This window comes from Megascapheus bottae, chromosome 2, assembly GCF_031878675.1.
Source record: "Megascapheus bottae isolate mThoBot1 chromosome 2, mThoBot2.hap1, whole genome shotgun sequence".
Classification (NCBI taxonomy): domain Eukaryota; kingdom Metazoa; phylum Chordata; class Mammalia; order Rodentia; family Geomyidae; genus Megascapheus; species Megascapheus bottae.
The window spans coordinates 45,837,163-45,858,658 of record NC_143510.1 but is presented as its reverse complement, the minus strand read 5'-3'; the positions used below and the strand labels follow the sequence as shown (position 1 = coordinate 45,858,658).

The window sequence follows — 21,496 nt, the reverse complement described above, 5'->3', positions numbered from 1 at the left end:
AAATCTGTGAGAAATAATGCATCTACTATCTAGCAAATATAACTGTAACCCCTCTATACATTATAATAAAAAAACCTCAAAATATTTAATATCCAACCAAAAAATATTAAGCACAATTAATACATGTTAATAAAAACATTTTAATGACCATGTATATGAAGAGTAAGGAAAATTCAGTTTATGAGAAAATCTGTCACTCAAAAATATCCACAAAAGCTGGGCATGGTGGCTCACACCTGTAATCCTAGCTACTCAGGAGGCTGAGATCTGATGATCAAGGTTCAAAGCCAGCCCAGACACTAAAGGACCTGAGAATTTATCTCTAGTTAACCTCTAGAAAACAGGAAGCAGGGCTTGGCTTCCTGGGTAGGGTGATAGCCTTGAGCTGAATAGCTCAGGGACAGTGCCCAGGCTGAGTTCAAGCCCCATGGCCCACCAAAATGAATAAATAAATAATCCACAAATAGGACTGGGAGTTTGGTAGAGTTCATGCATGAAGACCCGGGTTCGATTCCTCAGTACCACACAGAAAAAGCTTGAAGTGGTGCTGTGCCTCAAGTGGTAGAGCTCTAGTCTTGAGAAAGTTCAAGGACAGTGCTCAGGCCTTGAATTCAAGCCAGGACTAGCAGGGAAAAAAGAATCACAAATAAAATGATAAAAATGAAGCAGGCAAAGATGTTAAAATTGTTATTAAGAATATATTTCATTTGTTCAAGAAAAATGTATCTGAAATAATGTGCACTGAGGGTGATATTAATTGACAATTTGGAAGAAAAACAGTTTTGAACACAAAGATGTAGCAATAGAAACTACTCAAATAAAAACACAAAAAAGTTGCCAAAGAGAGATGGCAGGAGCCATGAGTGGACTCTGCCTGACACACCAGGCAATCTAGCAGGACTGGGAAAGTGGAGGCATAGGCAATGTCAGGGGGAAAAATGAACTTGAAAAACAATGGTAGAAGATAGCTAAAATTAGAAATCTATAAATTACAAATCCAAGAAATTTAGTATACTCCAGAAGAAACGTCACACTAAAATGTATAGGAATCATACTGGTGAAAATCAGGGATAAAGAGAAAACTAGTAACTGTAGCCACGTAAAAGGATATATTCAGCCTGCAGGGAGAAAGGTAACAATAATAGCTTGTCAGAAACTATATAGCCAAGAAGATAAACTAACTACATCTTTAAAATACTAAAGAAGAAAAAGGTTGTCAACAAGGCTCTATACCAGCAAATGAATCACTCAAAAAATAAGCCATATTCTTTCAAATAAACAAAGCTGATTCTGCTGAGTTCATTACCAGGAGACCTATCCTGTCAGAAATAATAGAGTAAATTCTACACATATATTTTCCAAGAAAGTATCTTGGAAATATGAGCCTATGGTGGACTGAAAAGCAGTAGAAGTATTCATTATTTTTTAATATTTCTAAGAGTTGATTTACATAGAACTAAGCATGCTGTAGGACTGTATAACATGTAGAACCAAAATACTTGACAGTCATCAAGAAGACAAGGAAAACATTGCTACTAGCTAAGTAAGAGTATTCCATTCTCTATGGAGCAGGATGCTGTTAAATAAGATAGACTGGTCATTTGAAGGCATAATGAGATTCCTGGAATAACCACTGACGAATGTAGCTGTAATCTCTCTATATGTTGCCCCAACAATAAAATACAATTTAAAAAAAGGCACATGCAGTCTAAGTAGAAGGTATTAACATAAGAAAAGATCTGGGGGTGGGGGGGTGCTGGGAGTTTGGCCTAGTGGTAGAGTGCTTGCCTAGCATGCACGAAGACCCAGGTTCCTTTCCTTGGAACCACATACGTAGAAAAAAGCTGGAAGTGATGCTGAGGCTCAAGCGGTAGAGCTCTAGCCTTGAGAAAGTCCAAGGACAGTGCTCAGGCCCTGAGCTCAAGCCCAGGACTGGCAAAAAAAAAAAGATCCTGTAATGAAAATATTAAACAGCACTGCAAGTGTATCCAATGCTTCTTCCAAGACTATGAATACCGAAACAATCTTATTTTTTAGATTCTTAGCTAGAAATCTCTAGCTACATGAGCTGCCTAACTTAAAATTCTCAGTGAGAGTTTACTATGAAAATATTTGGAAGAAGAGGTTGTTGGGTTCTAATATCAATGCAAATTTTGTTTATAGTTAACTTTCAGCATCTCACCTGTCTCCTTAAATGTTGTGGCCCAACTTTCTCTAAATAAGAAAGCATGAATGAGCAGTTATTGTGTTTGTTATAATAAGGTATTTGTAGTGTGTGTATATGTGCGTATGTGTGGTTTTGCTTAATGTATCTCATTCTTTATCTGTGAAGAAGTTATTTTGTCGTCCGTGAAGAGAAGTTATTTTGTTGTCCGTGATAATCCAAAACTATGTGGCAAAAGCAAAGGTTTTTTAAAATGTGATTGCTATTGTTATACTACCTGTATGTTATTATTCTTATTATCATTTCAAATTTAACTTGCTTATCTCCTCATTAAAAAAAATAAGTGTGAAGCTTGTGGAGATAAAATGATATTCTTAAAAATCCAAAACAAGGGCCAGGAGTTTGGCCTAGTGGTAGAGTGCTTGCCTAGCATGCACGAAGACCTGGGTTCGATTCCTTGGTACCACATACATAGAAAAAAGCCGGAAGTGGTGCTGAGGCTCAAGTGGTAGAGCTCTAGCCTTGAGAAAGTCCCAGGACAGTGCTTAGGCCCTGAGCTCAAGCCCAGGACTGGCAAAAAATAAATAAATAAGTAAATAAATAAAAATCAAAACAAGGCAGGGAGTTTGGCCTAGTAGTAGATTGCTTGTCTAGCATGACAAAGACCTGGGTTGGATTCCTTGGTTACAACATACATAGTAAAAACCAAAAGTGGTGCTGTGGCTCAAGTGGTAGAGCTCTAGCCTTGAGAAAGCCCAAGGGGGCAGTCCACAGGCCCTGAGTTCAAGCCAGGACAGGCAAAAAAAAAAAAAAAAAAAATCCAAAGAAGACATAACAGAGATCAGATGTGACATGTGTTCTTAAGAATAGCCTATATGGGGCCAGGAGTTTGGCCTAGTGGTAGAGTGCTCGCCTAGCATTCACAAAGACTCGGGTTCGATTCCTTGGTACCACATACATAAAAAAAAGCCAGAAGTGGTGCTGAGGTTCAAGTGGTAAAGCTCTAGCCTTGAGAAAGTCCAAGGACAGTGCTCAAGCCCTGAGCTCAAGCCCAGGACTGCAAAAAAAAAAAAAAAAAAAAAAAAAAAAAGCCTATACATGAAAAATGTTCAAAATTCTTAGCTATTGAAGAAATGCAAATCAAAACTACATTAAGATTTCACCTTACCCCAGTCAAATTGGTTGTCATGAAGAAAACAAATAACTATAAAGAAGAATGGATTGTATTACTTGCAGGAACATGGTTAGAACTGGAAAACATCATTTTGAGTGAAATTAGCAAGTCCCACAAAGTCAAGTATCACATGTTATCTCTTTTTTGTGGAAGCTAGGAGAAAGGAAAAAAGGTCATGAAAGTAAAAGGGAGAGCTACTGGGAAGGTAGAAAGGAAAGGAAGAAGAGGGATATGGGATAAAAAGTAAGGGCAAGATAGGCACAGGTGACTTGTGTCTATAATCCTAGCTACTCAGGAGGCTGAGATCTGAGAATTGTGGTTCAAAGCTAGCCTAGACAGGAAACTGATACTTTTATCTCTGTTATTCACAAAAAAGCTGAAGTGGTACTGTGGTGCTAACACTGTAGTGTGCCAGCCTTGAGCAAAAGCAGCTTAGGTACAGTACAGTAGTATCCAGGTCCAGAGTTCAAGCCACAGGATGCAGGGGGTTGGGGTGATCTGAATATAATCGGATTGCATTATATTCAAGTATGGAAATAGCACAGTGAAACTTCTTTGCATAATTAATATATGCTAATCAAAACAAAGTCAAGGCTAGGCATGGTGGTGACTCATGCCTGTAATCCCAGCTACAGTAAAAGTGTAGTAAAGAGGATCTCAGTTTGAAGTCAGCCTGGGCAAAAAGTTTGTGAGACCCCCATCTCGCCTAAAAGCTGGATATTGTGGCATGCATCTGTTATCCATGTGCATAGGAAATGTAAATAGAATCTTAGTCAAGGATGCCTGGGCATAAATGTGAGACCCTATCATAAAAATAAAGCCAAAAGAGCTAGTGATCAAGATCAAGTGATAGAATGTCTACCTAGCCAGTACAAGTTTAACCCACACTATCACAAGAGGGTCAAACATCAAAATTATATATTAAGAGTAAAAGAAATCAAAATAATTGAATATGATTTTTCCCTTATGAAAAGGTTTCAGAATTCATAGAAATAGAGAATTGATTTTGGTTACAGTTTATTAACTATATCAAAGATGTAGTTAAATCGAGTACTGCTCAGTTAAAGGAGGAAACAGCTCATAAAATATTAAACCTTAACTAGACAAACTAATACTGGAAATAGATCCTCATTAAGGAATGAAAAACAATTGCAAAAAGGGGAAACAAGGGAGCCGGGAGTTTGCTCTAGTGGTGGAATGCTTGCCTAGCAGGCACTAAGACCCAGGTTCGATTCCTTGGTAACACATACATAGTAAAAGCAGGAAGTGGTGCTGTGGCTCAGGTGGTAAAGTGCTAGCCTTGAGGAAAGCCCAAATATAGTGTTCAGTACCTGAGTTCAAGCCGCAGGAATGGGGAAAAAAAATCCTGGGGTGGAGATTGTGAGGATAAAGCAAAGTAAGATAAACATGTAGATCTGCCATAATGAAAAGTTCTTCTACTGTGTCTCATGGACTTCATTGTTAATTTACTTCTTTGAAATGTTTCGTGTGTGTGTGTGTGTTTGCACGCATGTGCCAGCCAGTACTGGGGTTTGAACTGTAGGGTCTGGGTGTTGTCCCTGAACTTTTTTGCTCTAGACTAGTGCTCTACCAGTTGAGCCACAGTTCTACTTCTTGCTTTTTTGGTTGTTAATTGGAGATTAAATCTCACAGATCTTCCTACCTGGGTTTTGATCTCAGGCTCCTTAGTAGCTAGTATTGCAGGCATGAGCCACCATCGACTGGCTGGAGAGAGAAAGAGAGAGACAGAGACAGAGACAGAGACACAGAGAGAGAGACAGAGATACAGAGAGAGAGACAGAGACACAGAGAGAGAGAGAGAGAGACAGAGAGAGTGAATAGAACTAGCCCTGGTAAATCAGGGATTTATGTTGTTAATTCTCTATAAATGTTTCCATAAAAGTAATGCCTGCTTTTCTCTTAAACTGTAACAGTGATTCTGACAGTTTGTTGCTTGAATTTGCATTTGAGAAAAGTCTGTTTTACAGTGAAGTCTGCCTTCTTTGTTTCTGTAATATTGTTCATTCAAATCTTAGGATTGAATAACCTTCTAAACCATAATAGTAGAGAGTTACTGTTTGGTTATTCTTTTGGGGTTAGTGGTTACCAAAAATATAACTTCAAAATTAGAGTGGAAGCCAGGTGCCAGTGGCTTACATCTGTAATTCTATCTACTCAGAGGCTGAGATCTAAAGATCATGATTCAAAGCCAGCCTGCACAGGAAAATTTGTAATATTCTTTTTTTTCCCTTTCCCCAGTCCTGGGGCTTGATCGCAGGGCCTGAACACTGTCCTTGGGCTTTTCTTAAGGTTGGAGAACTACCACATGAGCCAAAACCATTTCTGGCTTTTTCTATGTATACGTGGTACTGAGGAATAGAAACTAGGTCTTCCTGCATGCTAGGAAAGCACTCTACCACTAGACCAAACTCCCAGCCCCTTCGTAATATTCTTTTTTTTTTTTTTTTCTTTGTGGGTCATGGGACTTGAACTGGGCCTGGGCATTGTCCCTGAGCCCTTCAGCTCAAGGCTACTACCCTACCCTTGAGTTAAGCCCCACTTCCCATTTTCTAGAGCTTAGTTGGAGATAAGAGTCTCAGGTCCTTTTGTGCGTGGGCTGGCTTTGAACCTTGATTCTCAGATCTCTAGCCTCCTGTGTAGCTAGGATTACAGGCGTGAGCTACGTGCTGGCCTTTGTAATACTCTTCATTTCCAGTTAACCACCAAAAATATGGAAATGAATGGAAAAAGCTAAGACCCTGATTTCATGCCCCAGGGGACACACACACACACACACACACACACACACACACGCACCACACACACACATGGGAGGGGGAGGGAGGGAGGAAGGGAGGGAGAGAGAGAGGGGGGGGGAGATACATTTAATTTAAAAATCAGAATGGAAAGGTCAAGAAATAGAGTGGAAAAAACTTTTTTCTCCTGAAAATTGTCAGGAATACTGTCAGGCCCAGACTTTCAGAACAGTCCCCAGTCGTCTCGTCGTCGCCCCCCCCTCCCCCCCCCCTAAATAAAGAGGTTAAAAAAAACAAAAACATGGTAAGGTTAAAAATCAACTCTTTACTGCTAGGGAATGATTTTACTTCTAGATGCATAAGAACACAAGTTTGACTAGTAAACTGAACAAGAAGATACAATTTTCAGTGGTCATTTATGTCATTGTGGCAACACAAAAGGCTTGAATCCTTGAAAACATTGTAAGTTTTCCTTCAAAAAGAACAGCTTCTTCTTCTTTTTTCAGCTTTAGCTGGGCAGCTCTTCAAATAAAATAAAAAAAGAACAAAGACACTATAAACAAACCTCCCACCCTCAAACAGGGCTGCATAGACAAGCAGACGCTCATGGCCAAGACTGAAGAGAGCAGGAAGAGCAGCTTCTTAGGCACCAGAGCCATAAAGGCAACACAGGCAAGCTTGTGTCCCACAGAGGTTGACAAGTATACTATAAAAACCTTGACAGTAGTCTTCAAATGGTGGTGAAGTGGTGAAACAGACCCATCTACTCTGCTGGAGCTAAGGGAATCTTGTGTTCAGAAAGAGCTGTTGCCAGTGGAAGAGGGGAAATAGAAGCAAATGTGCTGGTTGCTGCTTCTCTTTCATCTTCAGCACTGTGATCCCTTCTCTCATTTCCTTTTCCTTCATCCTTAGCTCTCCACTGTGATATGACTGTAGGGTTCTTTTTATTCTCTGACTTGTAGCTTATTTTGGGTATGATTGATTCTTGGCTGAACTATGGCAGTTTTCCTCATTTGGACAGAATAATAGCCAATTATTGAGGCCACCACACTCTCCTCCTGGGATATCTGGGAACTGAAAAATAGCTCTAGAGTTAATTAACTGTTTGACTTTGGAGGAAGCCATTTCCCCCTCCTCCCACCCTCCACCCCCCATAAAGAAACCTTGATTTGAAGGAGGGCAAGAGGCATGGAAGATGGAGTGTCAAAGGAAACAGATTCTTTAATAGTCAATCACAAGCTCTCTGATCTTCTTATATTCGTTTTTAACTTCTTAGTTGATCCTCTCAAGGTAGGGCAAGAGCTCAGTGTGTGTAAGTCTGTCCTCCTGTAAAATAGGATAGTTATATATAATATTATACTCATTTATGTCATTTTTTTCAGCTTTAAGTAATACCAGAAGTAATAACCTTTCTGATAGGTATCTGAGGAGGAAAAGTAACTGCACAGCATTAATGTGCTTCATGTCTCCTATTTTTCCACTTAGTTTCTTTCTTCTTTCCCTTTTGTCCTTGTTGCCTGTTAAAATATATGATTTATGTGGTGCTACTCACCTGTCTTACATATTTTTTATTGTATTTTATTGTCACGGTAATGTATAGAGGGGTTACAGTTACATTCATCAGGTAGTGGGTATATTACTTCTTGAACATTTATACCCTTTTCTCATGTTTTTCTCCCACTTTGCCACCCCAACCCCTCCCAATATCTTGTTTTTCCCTTTCTCTTTCCTATTTCAAATGATCAAATACATGTATATACAGTATACCAGTTAACAAAGTCAATACAGTAACACCATGAAGTAAACCATAAGGGGCTAACAAAGAGAGAAAAGTAATAACTTCACATAGTACATTAAGAACAACCATCGCAAAGATAAACCTCTTGTTTCCATCACCTAGAGTTCATTTCGCTTAGTCTCATCCTATATGGCCATATGTACATAGCTTTTTTTTTTCCTTGTAGGTTGTGGGCCTTGAACTCTGATCCTGGGTACTGTCCCTGAGCCCTTCAGCTCAAGGCTACCACCCTACTCCTTGAGCCATAGTACCACCTCCAGTTTTCTAGTGGTTAATTGGAGATAAAAGTCTCGGTCTTTAGGTCTTTAGTGCCGGGGCTGGCTTTGAACTGTGATCCTCAGATCTCAGCCTCCTTAGTAACTAGGATTATAGGCGTGAGCCACCGTACTCAGCTGTGCATAGCTTTTGAGCTATTATGATCCTCTGCTAGGAGAATCCTAGATGTATCCTAATTATTACAAATGAGGGAAAACATGGAGCCTATGTTTCCTTGGGTCTGGCTTACTTCACTTAATATGATTATTTTTGAAGTCTTTCCATTTCCTTATGATTTGGGGACGAAGTCATTGTTTCTGCTGGCAGCATAGAATTCCATTGTGTATAAATACCAAATCTTCTTGATCCATTCATATACTGAGGAACATCTGGGTTGGTTTCATAGCTATAGTAAATAATGGTGCATTGATCATCATTGTGCTAGTAGCTTTAGTATGCCTTTATTTCTGGACATTGGGATAAATGCCCAGGAGGAGTAAGTAGGATTGCTGGGTCATAGGGGAGCTCTATGTTTTGTCCTTTGAGGAATTGCCATACTGCTTTCCAAAGTGGCTGGACAAGTTTACACTCTCACCATTAGTGTAGTAGTGTTCCCCTCTGGCCACATCCCACCAGCATCTGTTGTTATATTTCTTTTTTGGGAGGGGGGTGTCATAGGGCTTGACTGGGTGCGGTCACTGAGCTCTTCAGCTCAAGGCTACACCCTACCCTAGAGCCAAGCCCCACTTCCCATTTTCTAAAGGTTACTTGGAGTCTCGGGTCCTTTTGTGCCTTGAACCTTGATCCTCAGATCTCAGCTTCCTGAGTAGCTAGGATTACAGGCAGGGGCCACTGTGCCTGGCTGTTGTTAGATTTCTTGATAATGGCCATTCTAACTGGCCTGAGGTGGAATCTCAAAGTTGTTTTTATTTGCTTCTTTTTTTATTGGTGGGGGGGTGGGGTATCAGACCTGGGGCTTGACCTCTGGGCCTGGGCACTGTCCCTGAGCTCCTCAGCTCAAGGCTACTGCCTTACCCCTGTAGCCACAGCAACATTTGCCGGTTTTTGGTGGTTAGTTGGAGATGAGTCTCCTGGACTTTAGTGCCCAGGCTGGCTTTGAACCACAGTTCTCAGATCTTAGCCTCCTAAGTACCTGAGCCACTGCATCCTGCATTTGCATTTCTTTTATGGCCAGAGATGTCGAGCATTTTCTTCATGTGTCTATTAACCATTCTTATTTCCTCTTTGGAGAAGTCTCTTTAAGTCTTTAGCCTCCCTTTTACTGGGATGGTTGTTATTTTGAGGATTTGTTTTGGAGAGATTCAGTTTTTTGAGCTGTAGGTATAGTTTAGCTATGAGGCCCTTGTCTATTATATGGCTAGTGAAGATCGTCTCTCACTTTGTGGGCTTTCGATTTAACTTATTAGCTATGTCCTTTGTCATACAGAAGCTCTGCAGTTTAATGCAGTCCCATTTGTCCAATAATAGATCATCTATCTATTCACGTTACTCCTTGCATTGAGAGGATAGCCCCATTACATGTCTAATGGATTGCAGGACAGATAGAAGGCAAGAGTAATCTTTATTATTATTATTGTCTTCAAATTGTTGTACAAAGGGGTTTCAATTCAACATGTCCATTTATGTGTACAGTACATCTTGATTGATGTTACCCCTTCCATTTTCCCCCTTCCTGTCTGTCGCAACCCTACTCACATACTTGTTTCAAGTTTTCTAGTTCAGTTTTCATGCATGTGCGTTGACTAGTAAGGCCCACCCTTATTTGCCTACCCTTCCTTTCTGTCTCCATCTGCTCCCCTTCCTCTTGACTGCCTCCCTGACAAGACATGTTTCAACTATCTGGTATTCATTTTGTTTGACTGTTCATTGTTCAAAGGAGTTATATAATGGAACTCATTTCTAAGTACACCCTACTTTAGTCAGTTTGATTGTGTATGTGGCCCTGTGATTGTTTCATGTATGTTTATATTTTAGGCATAATTCCCACATAGAGAAAATATGTGCTCTTTGTGTCTCTGAGCCAGAATCATGTCACTCAAAAATTTTTCCAGGTCCATCCACTTCCTTGCAGATTATATAATACAATACTTCCTGATGTATGAGTAAAATTCTATTGTACATATATACCATATTTTATCGATCCATTTCTTTGATTGTGAGGCATTGGGGCTGTCTCCTAAACTTTTCTATTGTGAATAGTGCTGCAATGAACATGGATTTATAGGTACATTTATTGTATCCTGATTTTCAGTCTTTTTTAAATAAATACCTCAGAGTGGTATTGCTGGATCTTATTTTAGTCTTTTGAGGAATCTCCATGCTACAGAGGAATCTTATCTATTTCTTTTGGCTCATTTGGTTATAGTTGATATCCTAGAAATCTGTGTTGCTAGGCAGATTCACCTCCGTTAGTAGCTATTTGTACCAACCTAGTTGCATCCTTAAGCACCATTAGCTCTGGTCAAGTTAAACTGAATACCTAGATTTGAAAAGTGTGTCATTCTGGGCTGGGAGCATGGCCTGGTGGTAGAGTGCTTGCCTAGCACTTACAAAGCCCTGGGTTCTATTCTTTAGTACCACATACACAGAAAAAACCGGAAGTGATGCTGTGGCTCAAGTGGTAGATCTCTGATCTTGAGAAAACCAAAAGACAATCAGTGCTCAGGCCCTGAGTTCAAGCCTCAGAACTGGCAAAATAAAATAAAATAAATAAAAAATAAAGTGTGCCATTCTGATTGTGCTTTCATTGATTTTCCTTATTTAAAATAATTCAGCACCAGTTAGCTATTACCATCACACACAAGTCATAGAATTAACCACAGCCTGAGTCTGTTGGGTCCTTCAGGGCCTATTGCTCAAACATCAGAGCTGCAGACAGAACAGTGTCTTTCTTCAGAGCTAGCCTCTCCCCTTCTGGGAGCTCTGCATCATGGTGAGCGCGGTTTCCCTGCAGCTACCTAGGCTTCTTCATCTATGGGCCCTTTCTCTAGTCTAGACCATGCCTTCAGTGTGTTCCTGGCTGCGTTCCCTCCTGCCTACCCAGTATGTAGCTGCCTACTGTTGGTCAGTAGCTCACTGCTCTGGCATCCTAGTGTGTAAATATTTGTCAAAGGACAGGGGCATTTTCCCATTCCTCAAAAAGCATCCTGAAAAATGTGCCTGTTTTCTTAGTCATATTTCCAAGCTGTGGCTCAGTTAAACCATTCATTCCTTGGAGTTGACAGACACTGGCCTGGTCTCTACTGGCCACATAAAGTAGGTATGCAGTAACTTCTGGCACAGTAAGTTTCAGATGTTGGTAGCAAGAAGTCCTGGATTTAGAGGAATAGAGACAACATAGTCACTATTAGAGAAAATATTGTTTGGTTCACAGAAAAAAATTATACAACTCACCCATCAAGCATTTTCTTTGTCTCGCACTTCATATTGAAGCTAAACTTCTAGTTTCTGAGGGAGAACTTTATTCATATTTATGGCTTTACTTTTAGGTTTCCTGTAATTGGAGTTTTTATTTATTTTTTATTTATTTATTTATTTATTTATTTATTTATTTATTTATTTATTGTCAGTAGTGGGGCTTGAGCTCAGGGTCTGGGCACTGTCCTTGAGCTGTTTTGCCCAAGGCTAGCACTCTACCATTATGAGCCACTGCCCCATTTCCAATTTTTGAGTGATTAATTGGAGATAAGAGTCTCAAGGGGTGTTTTCTGCCCAGGCTGCACCACAGTCCTCAGATCTCAACTTCCTGAGTAGCTAGGATTACAGGCTTGAGCTACTATGACAGTGTAACCAAGGTTTTTGTTCCACATTTTGTCTGCATCTACAAAGGTGACATTGCTGAGCTATTGTCAGTGTGCAGGTATTTTTCTAGTACAATTGATGAAATGTTTGTCCTGTAAGTTCTACTTGAGACCAAAAGAGTTTGCTTCTGTAGTGTGGCTAATGAGGCTGAGAAGGCAGTCATTAACCATGGAGCAGAATATTCTTTTTTTTTCTTTTGCCAGTCCTGGGCTTGAGCTCAGGGCCTGAGCACTGTCCTTGGACTTTCTCAAGGCTAGAGCTCTACCACTTGAGCCTCAGCACCACTTCCGGCTTTTTCCTATGTATGTGGTACTGAGGAATCGAACCCAGGTCTTCATGCATGCTAGGCAAGCACTTTAACCACTATGTCAAACTCCTGGCCCATTCTCTTTGTTTAAATCAAGTAATCCTTACATAAGGTTTGAACTCTTGATCTTAGCTTGATTAGCACTGGACTAAGGAACCAATTGCTTACATAGTCCCACTAGATTAAACTAACTGCTAATGTGCCTTGCTTTATTTTATTTTATTTTACTTTTTGTTAGTCATGGGGCTTGGTGCTGGGCTTGGACGCTGGCCTTGAGCTCTTCAGCTCAAGGCTACGGCCCTACCTCTTCAATCACAGTGTCACTTCTGGTTTTCTAGTGATTAGTTGGAGATAAGAATATCGTGGTCTTTAGTTCTTTAGTGCCTGGGCTGGCTTTGAACCACAGTCCTCAGATCTCAGCCTCCTGAGTAGCTAGGATTATAGGCGTGAGCCACTGTGCCTGGCTAATATGACTTATTAATTGTTGGTACTCCTTGTTTCCTTTTTTTCTCTAAGCCTCACTTCCTAACACCTCTTCTTCTCTAGTCTTTTGACTTAACACTCAGTCTTTTATAAATCTGGCCAACATCCACCTTATTGTATAGTCAAGCCTATATTATAGTTATCATCTTTGTCTGTTTAGACTGTTATCACCATCTCAACCTTCTCCTGACCAGACAGAAGTTGATATATATAGGTGAGACTGTTGGATGTTGAAGTCTTCATGGAATTGATTTGGAAACAGTAACATAATTTTGTTCAATACAGCAATTACTTTTTCCCTCTAAAACACATAATTTTGAGTGCTCTAACATGTAATTTCTTCCTACAGATCATCAATTTCTACATGAACATGCTGATGGAACGAAGTAAAGAAAAAGGATTGCCAAGCGTGCATGCATTTAACACATTTTTCTTCACTAAGTTAAAAACAGCTGGTTATCAGGCAGTGAAACGTTGGACAAAGAAAGTAGATGTATTTTCTGTTGACATTCTTCTGGTACCCATTCACTTGGGTGTGCACTGGTGTCTAGCTGTGAGTACCTCCTTTTACTTTATTTTATTTTATTTTTGGTTGATCATGGAGCTCGAACTCTAGGCCTGAGTGCTGTCCCTGAGCTCTTTCAGCTCAAGTCTAGCACTCTGCTCCTTGAACTACACTACCATTTCTCATTTTCTGTTGGTTAATTGGAGAAAAGAATATCATGGACTTCCGTGACAGGCAGGGCTGGCTTTGAACTGTCATCCTCAGATTTCATTCTCCTTTGTAGCTAGGATTATAGGCATGAGCCACTGGTGCCCAGCTACCTCCTTTATTTTTGATAAAACAATTTTTAAAAAAGATTTTTGTATTAGCTAATATTAGTAATATAGAATGAGTTTCATTGGGACATTTCTATTCATGCAGACAGTATAACCACATAAACTCACCCCCTTCCATCTCTGCCTTTCTCCACCCCCTTTCTTAAAACAATTTCAACAGGTTCCTTTTTCCATTTTCACACATCCTTGTTAAAATATAAAGGAAATCTACATAAATATAGAAGACACAAAGATTTGTGAATGCCAGTTGTATACTCTCACTTGCTGATGGAGAGAAGGAATAGTGTTAAGTAGTAGTAGGTTGGCTAAAAATCAGATAGATCAGTGAACTTCCTGTCTAGAGGGAGGCACTTAGACATTGAAGAAAGCTGTGGAATTTCCTTTTCTGGAAGTATTTAAAAGGGAATTGTAAGTTATCTAACCAGTCTCAAGGCAAGGAATAGGAAGGAAAAGTGGTTTCTTAATGATGTTGCCAGATAAAGATTCTGTGAATTTTTTTTTTTGTCTACTCAGAAATTGCCTTGTGTATGTGGTGATTTGATGATTTTTTTAATGTCCAAGAAGGTGGATACATCAGTGTGTTAATAAATTTCCTTCAGATTCTGTTTCAAATTACATTTAGAAGGCATAAATCTAAAAAATAATTCTCTAAGAAACAACATAAAACAAATCAAGGCCAAGAAAATAAAAGCGAGACAATAAAAGGAATGGCAGAAATGGGAGAGAGGAGAAGGAAAAGTAATTGATATATTATGGATATGTATGGAACTATCATAATGAAATCCTTTACTATGTATACTTTATTTATCTTTTTTATTATTATTTTTTGCCAGTCCTGGGACTTGAACTCAGAGCCTGGGCACTGTTCTTGAGCTTTCTCAAAGCTAGAGCTCTATCACTTGAGCCACTGCACCACTTCAGGCTTTTTCTATGTATGTGGTACTGAGGAATCGAACCCTGGTCTACCACTAGGCTAAACTCCCAGCCCCACTGTGTATACTTTAATAAATACCTTTTTTTTTTTTTTTGCCAGTCGTAGGGCTTGAACTCTCAGGGTCTGAGCACTGCTCTTGGGCTTCTCAAGGCTAGAGCCCTACCACTTGAGCCACCACACCACTTGGGGATTTTTCTATGTATGTGATACCAAGGAATCGAACCCAGATCTTCGTGCATGCTAGGAAAGCATTCTACCACTAGGCCAAACTCCCAGCCCAATAAATATTTTTTTTTTTAAATATAGGGGAAAAAAATAGAGAAAAAAATCAGGATCTTTTCATCATCTATCTGAAATTGCAGAAATGAGATACAGTACTCAAGTGTTCTCTGAAGTCCATGCTATTTCTACTGTAGCCCACCCTACAGAGGGAGGAATTGAGCAGTAGAAAAAGATTTCAGGCCAGTAATGGCTCACCAGTTGATCAGCCCCCAGCATAGTTTACTGTAAAGAACCCCCTATTCTCCTGATCAGCCCCCAGCATAGTTTTCTCCCTTCATTCTTCTTGCCTGTGCAGATGAATTATAATGTAATAATATATAATATACAAAATATCCATCTCACAATTTCTCAGGAAGTCCAGCAAAAGGTTCCAGGGGCTAGAGAAGTTTTTAAAAAAAAAGCCAGTTTTCTTCACTTTATTTTATTTGTATTTGTATTTTGTTTTTGTGTGTGCTTGAACTCAAGGCCTTGGCACTGTCCCTGAGTTTTTGTGCTCAAGGCTAGCACTCTACCGCTTGAGCTACAGCTCCGCTTCTGGATTTTTTGTGGTTAATTGGAGATAATAGTCTCAGAGACATTTCTGCCTGGGCTGGCTTTGAACTTCAGTCCTCAGATCTCAACTCCCTGAGTGGCTAGGATTACAGGCATGAGCCACCAGAGCCTGGCCAAATGTCTTCACTTTATGAACATAGATTCTTTTTTTCTTGATACCCAGGTTGTGGACTTTAGAAAGAAGAACATTACCTATTATGATTCTATGGGTGGAATAAACAATGAAGCCTGCAAGATTCTCTTGTAAGTGGAGGGTTTGGTGTTAGGTATGGGATCTGTTGTTGAAGTAAAACTAAATATTATAAATCTAAATAAGGAGTGATAATGATATAGTATTAAAAATGTGGGTACAGTTACTGACCAAATATACCAAAATATGGAACAAACATAGAGATAGGATCACTAGTTAGAAATTGTCCTTTTTTTTTTTTTTTTTTGCCAGTTCTGGGCTTGAGCTCAGGGCCTGAGCACTGTCCTTGGGCTTTCTCAAGGCTAGAGCTTTACCACTTGAGCCTCAGCACCACTTCCGGCTTTTTTCTATGTATGTGGTACTGAGGAGTCAAACCCAGGTCTTTGTGCATGCTAAGCAAGCACTCTACCAGTAGGCCAAACTCCCAGCCCTAGAAATTGTCTCATTCAACCTCCTAATTTTTCATTTAAAGAAATCAAGACCCACAGAAGTGGCTTTGATTTGCCTTATGCTTACTTATTAGTGGCTCATGTAGGAAGCAGATTACAGGTCTCTTTATAGCTTACATTTTACTATTTTCAAAACACCAGTTCCTTGTTTTACCAGTTGATGACCAGGAGGAGGTCAACTCCTGAATGGTGATTCTAGCACTTTGCATTCAAAAAGAGTGTTGTAGATGAGTCTTGTACTCATTAAATTGTTGATTCAGGCTGAGTTTTCACACAGGAGAATCAAGTCTACCAATGATAAATGCACATCTCAATACTGCTAGGGAATCACTTGTACCAGTTAGATTGAACTCTAAAGAACCATATACAACAAGGAGAAGAATAAAAAAAATTGTTCCTCAGAAAAAAGGCCAAAGAGATCTGAGAATCAGAAGCAGAGATCATGTCCCTCTTGGGTTGATAGAAGGGCTTCATTGTGAGTCTTGAGAGACCTACAGTTCCAGAGGAAGCTTGTCAGGGTAATGATTCTCTGCCCAGCCATATGAACTGTTCTCACAACTGCAGATGAAGCTCTTTCCCATTGCTTGCCCTTCTTAGGATAGAAGCTGTCATCTGAATTCCTCACAGTTCATTTCATTCTCTTCTAATACCTTTAGGCAATACTTAAAACAAGAAAGCATTGACAAGAAAAGAAAAGAGTTTGACACCAATGGCTGGCAGCTCTTCAGCAAGAAAAGCCAGGTACCTCTCATGGAGATGTGATACAAGTCCTTAAGAGGTCTTGTGAGGGGAAAAGGTTTTACTAATTGATTGCCAAGGATCTTCTGTCTTAATGACTACTCTGACTTCAGTAGCTAACCACTTTTTCTTTTTTTTTTTTTTTTTTTGGCTCAGTGAGACTTATTCACCTATTTGTGGGAAAACTTATGTTTCTTCCATAGAACTAAGTTTTCTAGATGCCCAGCTATTTTTGTTGTTTTTTCATTCTGATGGGAAATGTGCTGATGATTTGAGTTGTTCCTTTCCTTAGGAAAAGGAAGTTTTTATGTCCCTTCATGCAGGAAAATGAAATAGTGTCCAGTAAGATTAATACAAAATACACAGAACTGATTGAAATGTGTGTGCGTGCATGTGTGTGTGTGTGTTTTTTCTTTGAATCTCTGTTGTCCTGAGTTAAGGACCAGGGTAACACATTGAAAATTTTGGGTTCTTTTTAATCTAAGAAGGAAGCTTGCAAAATACTGCCTTATTATTGCTGTTCCTTCAGGAAATTCCCCAGCAGATGAATGGAAGTGATTGTGGAATGTTTGCCTGCAAATATGCTGACTGTATTACCAAAGACAGACCAATCAACTTCACACAGGTATGTTGAGCCTTTAGGAGGGATCCCTGGGACCACCTGGTCTCTAGCCTGTCCATAGTTGCTGCTCTCATCTATGGAGAGTGCCCTAACCATTAGCATGTCTCATAATGCTGATGGTCACTATGTATGACACATCATAAAAGAGGAAAGATAGTAATGGGCCACATCCTGTATAGCCCATAAAATAGTTAAGGAGTCTTGATTAAAAGCAGAGCCTTATTCTTTGTCCATCTTCTTTACCTTCCTCAAATCTTATAGGACACTGAAAATAAGACCAGAGGTAAATTTTCTTCTATTCCCATGAACTTTGTTAACATTCAGATTTGGAATAGGTGCTCCCTTGCTTTTAGTGTTAATGTTGCTATTTTGCCTCTCTCTTAATGCAGCTGGTCAGTCTTAGTGATTACTCTCCATGATTGGTCATTTCTGTACACATTATCCTTCAGAGACCAAAGTGGATTGGGACTACAGATGACCTAGTTTACTCTGTTATGTTCCCCCCCTGACTTTCTATTTCTGTTTGAACAAATGACCTTCCCAAATTTTCTACCATAGCCCTTTGTCTAGAAAAGACTGAGCTGACTTTAGGTGCTCTTTTAGCTGACTTTTAGTTCCTTTAGTTATTCTTCTAAAATAAGGCCTGGAGTTTAGCCTGGTGGTAGAGTTCTTGCCTGGCATGCATGACGCTCTGGGTTCGATTCCTCAGTGTCACATACACTGGGGAAAAAAAAAAGCCAGCAGTGGTGCTGTGGCTCAAGTGGTAGAGAACTGGCCTTGAGGAAAACCCAAGGACACTACTTGGGCTCTGAGTTCCAGCCCTAGGACTGGCAAAGAAAAAAGTTGTTCATTTTTAGCTTCATTCTTATGTCCTTTTAAACCATCAACATAGGCTGGACACTGATGGTTCACACCTGTAATTCTAGCTATTCAGGAGGGTGAAATCTGACTCAGCCCAAGCAGGTAAATCTGTGAGACTCTTATCTCCAATAAGCTATCGAAAAAGCTGACAATAGAGCTGTGGTTCAAGTGGTAGAGTGCTGACCTTAAGCAAAAGAAACTCAGAGACAGCACCTAGGCCTTGAGTTCAAGCCCTAGGACTGGCACCAAAAAAAAAAAAAAAAAAATCAAGATGGGTCAGGCATGGTAGTTTATACCCTGTAATCCCAGCAGGAGAACAGAGGAAGGAGGATTGAAGATCAAGGATAACCAGACAAAAGTTTAGTGAAAATCTACCTCAAAAAGCTGAATATAGTATAATGGTCTACCCCCTCTAATCCCAGGTACTCAGAAAGTAGAGGAGGATTGGGGTCACAAACCAGTCCAAGCTAACTCCTTCAAGTTTTTTTTTTTTTTTTGGTGGGCGGGAGGCTGCCCTGGGGCTTGAACTCAGGGCCTGTGCACTGTCTTGGGGCTTTCTTAAGACTCATGCTCTACCACTTGAGCCATGGCATCACTTCTGCCCTTTTCTGAGTATGTGGTACCAAGGAATTGAACACAGAGCTTTGTTCATGCTAGATAAGTACTCTATCATTAGGCCATGCTCACAGCCCATTATTCAAGATCTTATCTGAAAAAAAAAAATGCTTAAAGCAAAAAGACTAGGTATATGTCTCAAGTGAGTGTATAACAGATATTCTATCCTGATCCTGAGTTCAGTCACCAATATTGAAGAACTTGGCAGGGAGAGGAAGGGGTAGAGACAGAGAAAATTCAACTAGAAAGATAAAATACCATTCTCATTCTTGGAGACATTTGGGCAAGAGTAGGGCTGCTGCTGCTGCTGCCTCCTCCTCCTCCTCCTCCTCCTCCTCCTCCTCCTCCTCCTCCTCCTCCTCCTCCTCCTCCTCCTCCTCGTGTGTGTGTGTGTGTGTGTGTGTGTGTGTCAAGGGTTTGAACTCAGGCGCTGTCCCTGAGCTCTTCAGCTCTAGGACACCACCCTATCCTTGAGCCAAGCCCCACTTCCCATTTTCTAGAGGTTAATTGAAGATAAGAGTCTCAGTTCTTTTTGTGCTGGGGCTGGCTTTGAACCTCAATCCTCAGATCTCAGCCTTCTGAATAGCTAGGATTACAGGTGTGAGCCACTGTACCCAGCTAAGAGTAGGGATTCTTGATGAAGCCCAGTGTAATTTCTGATTCAGCAGCAATTGAAAATAGCAGTAGAAGAAAGCAATCAAAAGATTTGTGTAGTCAAGAATTAGCAACTCACAGCCAGGCATAGTGGCTCACGCCTGAAATCCTGGCTACTCAGGAGGCTGTGATCTGAGGATCTTGGTTCAAAACTAGCCTGGGCACCAAAGTCCCTGAGACTCTTATCTCCAATTAACCACTAGAAAAAATGGGAGGTGGGGCTGTGGCTCAAGGAGTAGGGCAGTAGCCTTGAGCTGAAGAGCTCAGGGACCAGAGTTCAAGCCACACAATCAACCAACAACAATAACAAAAAGGAATTAGCAACTCACAAGACTAGAAACACATTTCTGAGATGGTTAGATGAAGGCCTTGAAAGAGAAGGAGTCTTGACCAGAAGCGTGGACAAGTGGTAGAGTACTTGCCTAACATCCTCAGTACCACATACACAGAAAACGCTGGCAGTGGTGCTGTGGCTCAGGTGGTTGAGTGCTAGCCTTGGGAAAGCCCAAGGACTGGCCCAAAAAGAAAAGGAAAGAGAGAGGGAGAAGGAGTCTTGGACCTAGATAATTAATGATAAGTATGTCTCTGTGTTCCTACAGCAACACATGCCATACTTCCGGAAACGGATGGTCTGGGAGATCCTGCACCGGAAACTCTTGTGAAGACTGTCTCAGAGAGCAGACGTTGACCCTATCGAGGACCATCCCATTGTTGTCTACAGCCAGAGACCTTGGAAACAGCTGCTCCGAACCACCTGTTCTTGAAAAGCCCATGATCCTGGACCAGGCCAGGCGAGATGCATTCACAAGCACATCTGCCTTTCCTTTTGTATCTCAGATACTATTTTTGCAAAGAAACTTTGGTGCTGTGAAAGGGGTGAGGGACATCCCTAAGCTGAAGAGAGAGACAGCTTTTTACTTCTTCAGTTCTGCCATCTTGTTTTCAAAGGGCTCCAGCCTCACTGAGTCTCCAGTCTCACTGGGGGACAGAAAAGCTTGGAACAAATCTTGGTTTCATATCAATGCTGTTGCTAGGCCTTACTAAGAAGTAGGAAAAGGTGTGGACAACAATTAGGGACAAAACCCACCAGCATATTCATGCACATATACATACATGGTGATCAACATGTGTAGTCAGGAGTGTGAAAGTAAACTGGACTTTGGGGCACATGTGTAAGTCCCCTCCTCTAGGACCTTTCCTATTTATATGCCCCTATATAAAAACTTAACTGCTTCTTTACAAGGTCTTTTTATCATTGATGGCTTCAACCCATCCTGAGGTCCTGACTCCCTGGACAGACCCCAGAGTCGCAAGCAGTCCCTTCCTTAAGTGAGGGGGTAGGGAGTGGGGGTTTGTGTGTGCTCATAGCCTGCCATAGCGAAGACCCACCCAAGGAGGAGTCAGCATCAGCAAAGCAACAAAACCCCACTATTACTATTACCTACTTCTGATCAAGAAGAAGAAGGCCTCAGTCTCTAGTATAAAGTTCCAGCATTGGATGAATGCAGGTCTAGTTGGTCTGTGGCTAGTTTAAATATGTTTCTAACCACAGAAAATTTAAGATATATATATATATATATATATTTCACAGGGATATGGTTTAAAAAAAAAAAAAAAACAACAAAAAACCTGAATGTGCTCACCATTTAGCCTGTAGATTTATTTTTCATTTTTTCAGATTCTAGCACAGAGGTCCCAGCCCCTATGTGTAGGGTGTTTGTGGAATTCCAAACAGAATATTTTGAGGCCTGGATAAACTTTGGCTTAGGGGTAAAAGTTACCAAGGGAGATGCAAATTTCAGCTGGAAAACGGTTGGAGTTGAGACTGATTAACTTGAGATTTAAAAACTGCAATTCCCTTTGTTCTTCTACCATCATCGCTCCCACCCTCTGAGAGCTCCTAAGGTTTCGAGAGTGAAATGATCCAATGCCAGTGTCATTTTGTACTTAAGTTCCAAAATAGGAACATTTTATACTTTTTTCTGTATTGTAATAGGTAG

General features: G+C 40.5%; 1 protein-coding gene across 2 annotated transcripts in view; it reads left to right on the top strand.

Annotated features, from left to right (window-relative positions):
• The window catches only part of Senp1 (SUMO specific peptidase 1), a 66,063-nt gene extending 45,285 nt beyond the window's left edge, over nucleotides 1-20,778 (top strand). For both annotated transcript variants that reach the window (XM_090324796.1, XM_090324789.1), the window contains exons 14-18: nucleotides 13,109-13,312; nucleotides 15,531-15,610; nucleotides 16,663-16,747; nucleotides 17,274-17,369; nucleotides 20,096-20,778. In XM_090324796.1, the coding sequence (XP_090180922.1) occupies nucleotides 13,109-13,312; nucleotides 15,531-15,610; nucleotides 16,663-16,747; nucleotides 17,274-17,369; nucleotides 20,096-20,158 (528 nt within the window). In that variant the 3' untranslated portion in view covers nucleotides 20,159-20,778. The remainder of the gene's footprint in view (nucleotides 1-13,108; nucleotides 13,313-15,530; nucleotides 15,611-16,662; nucleotides 16,748-17,273; nucleotides 17,370-20,095) is intronic.
• Nucleotides 20,779-21,496: the final 718 nt, after the last annotated feature.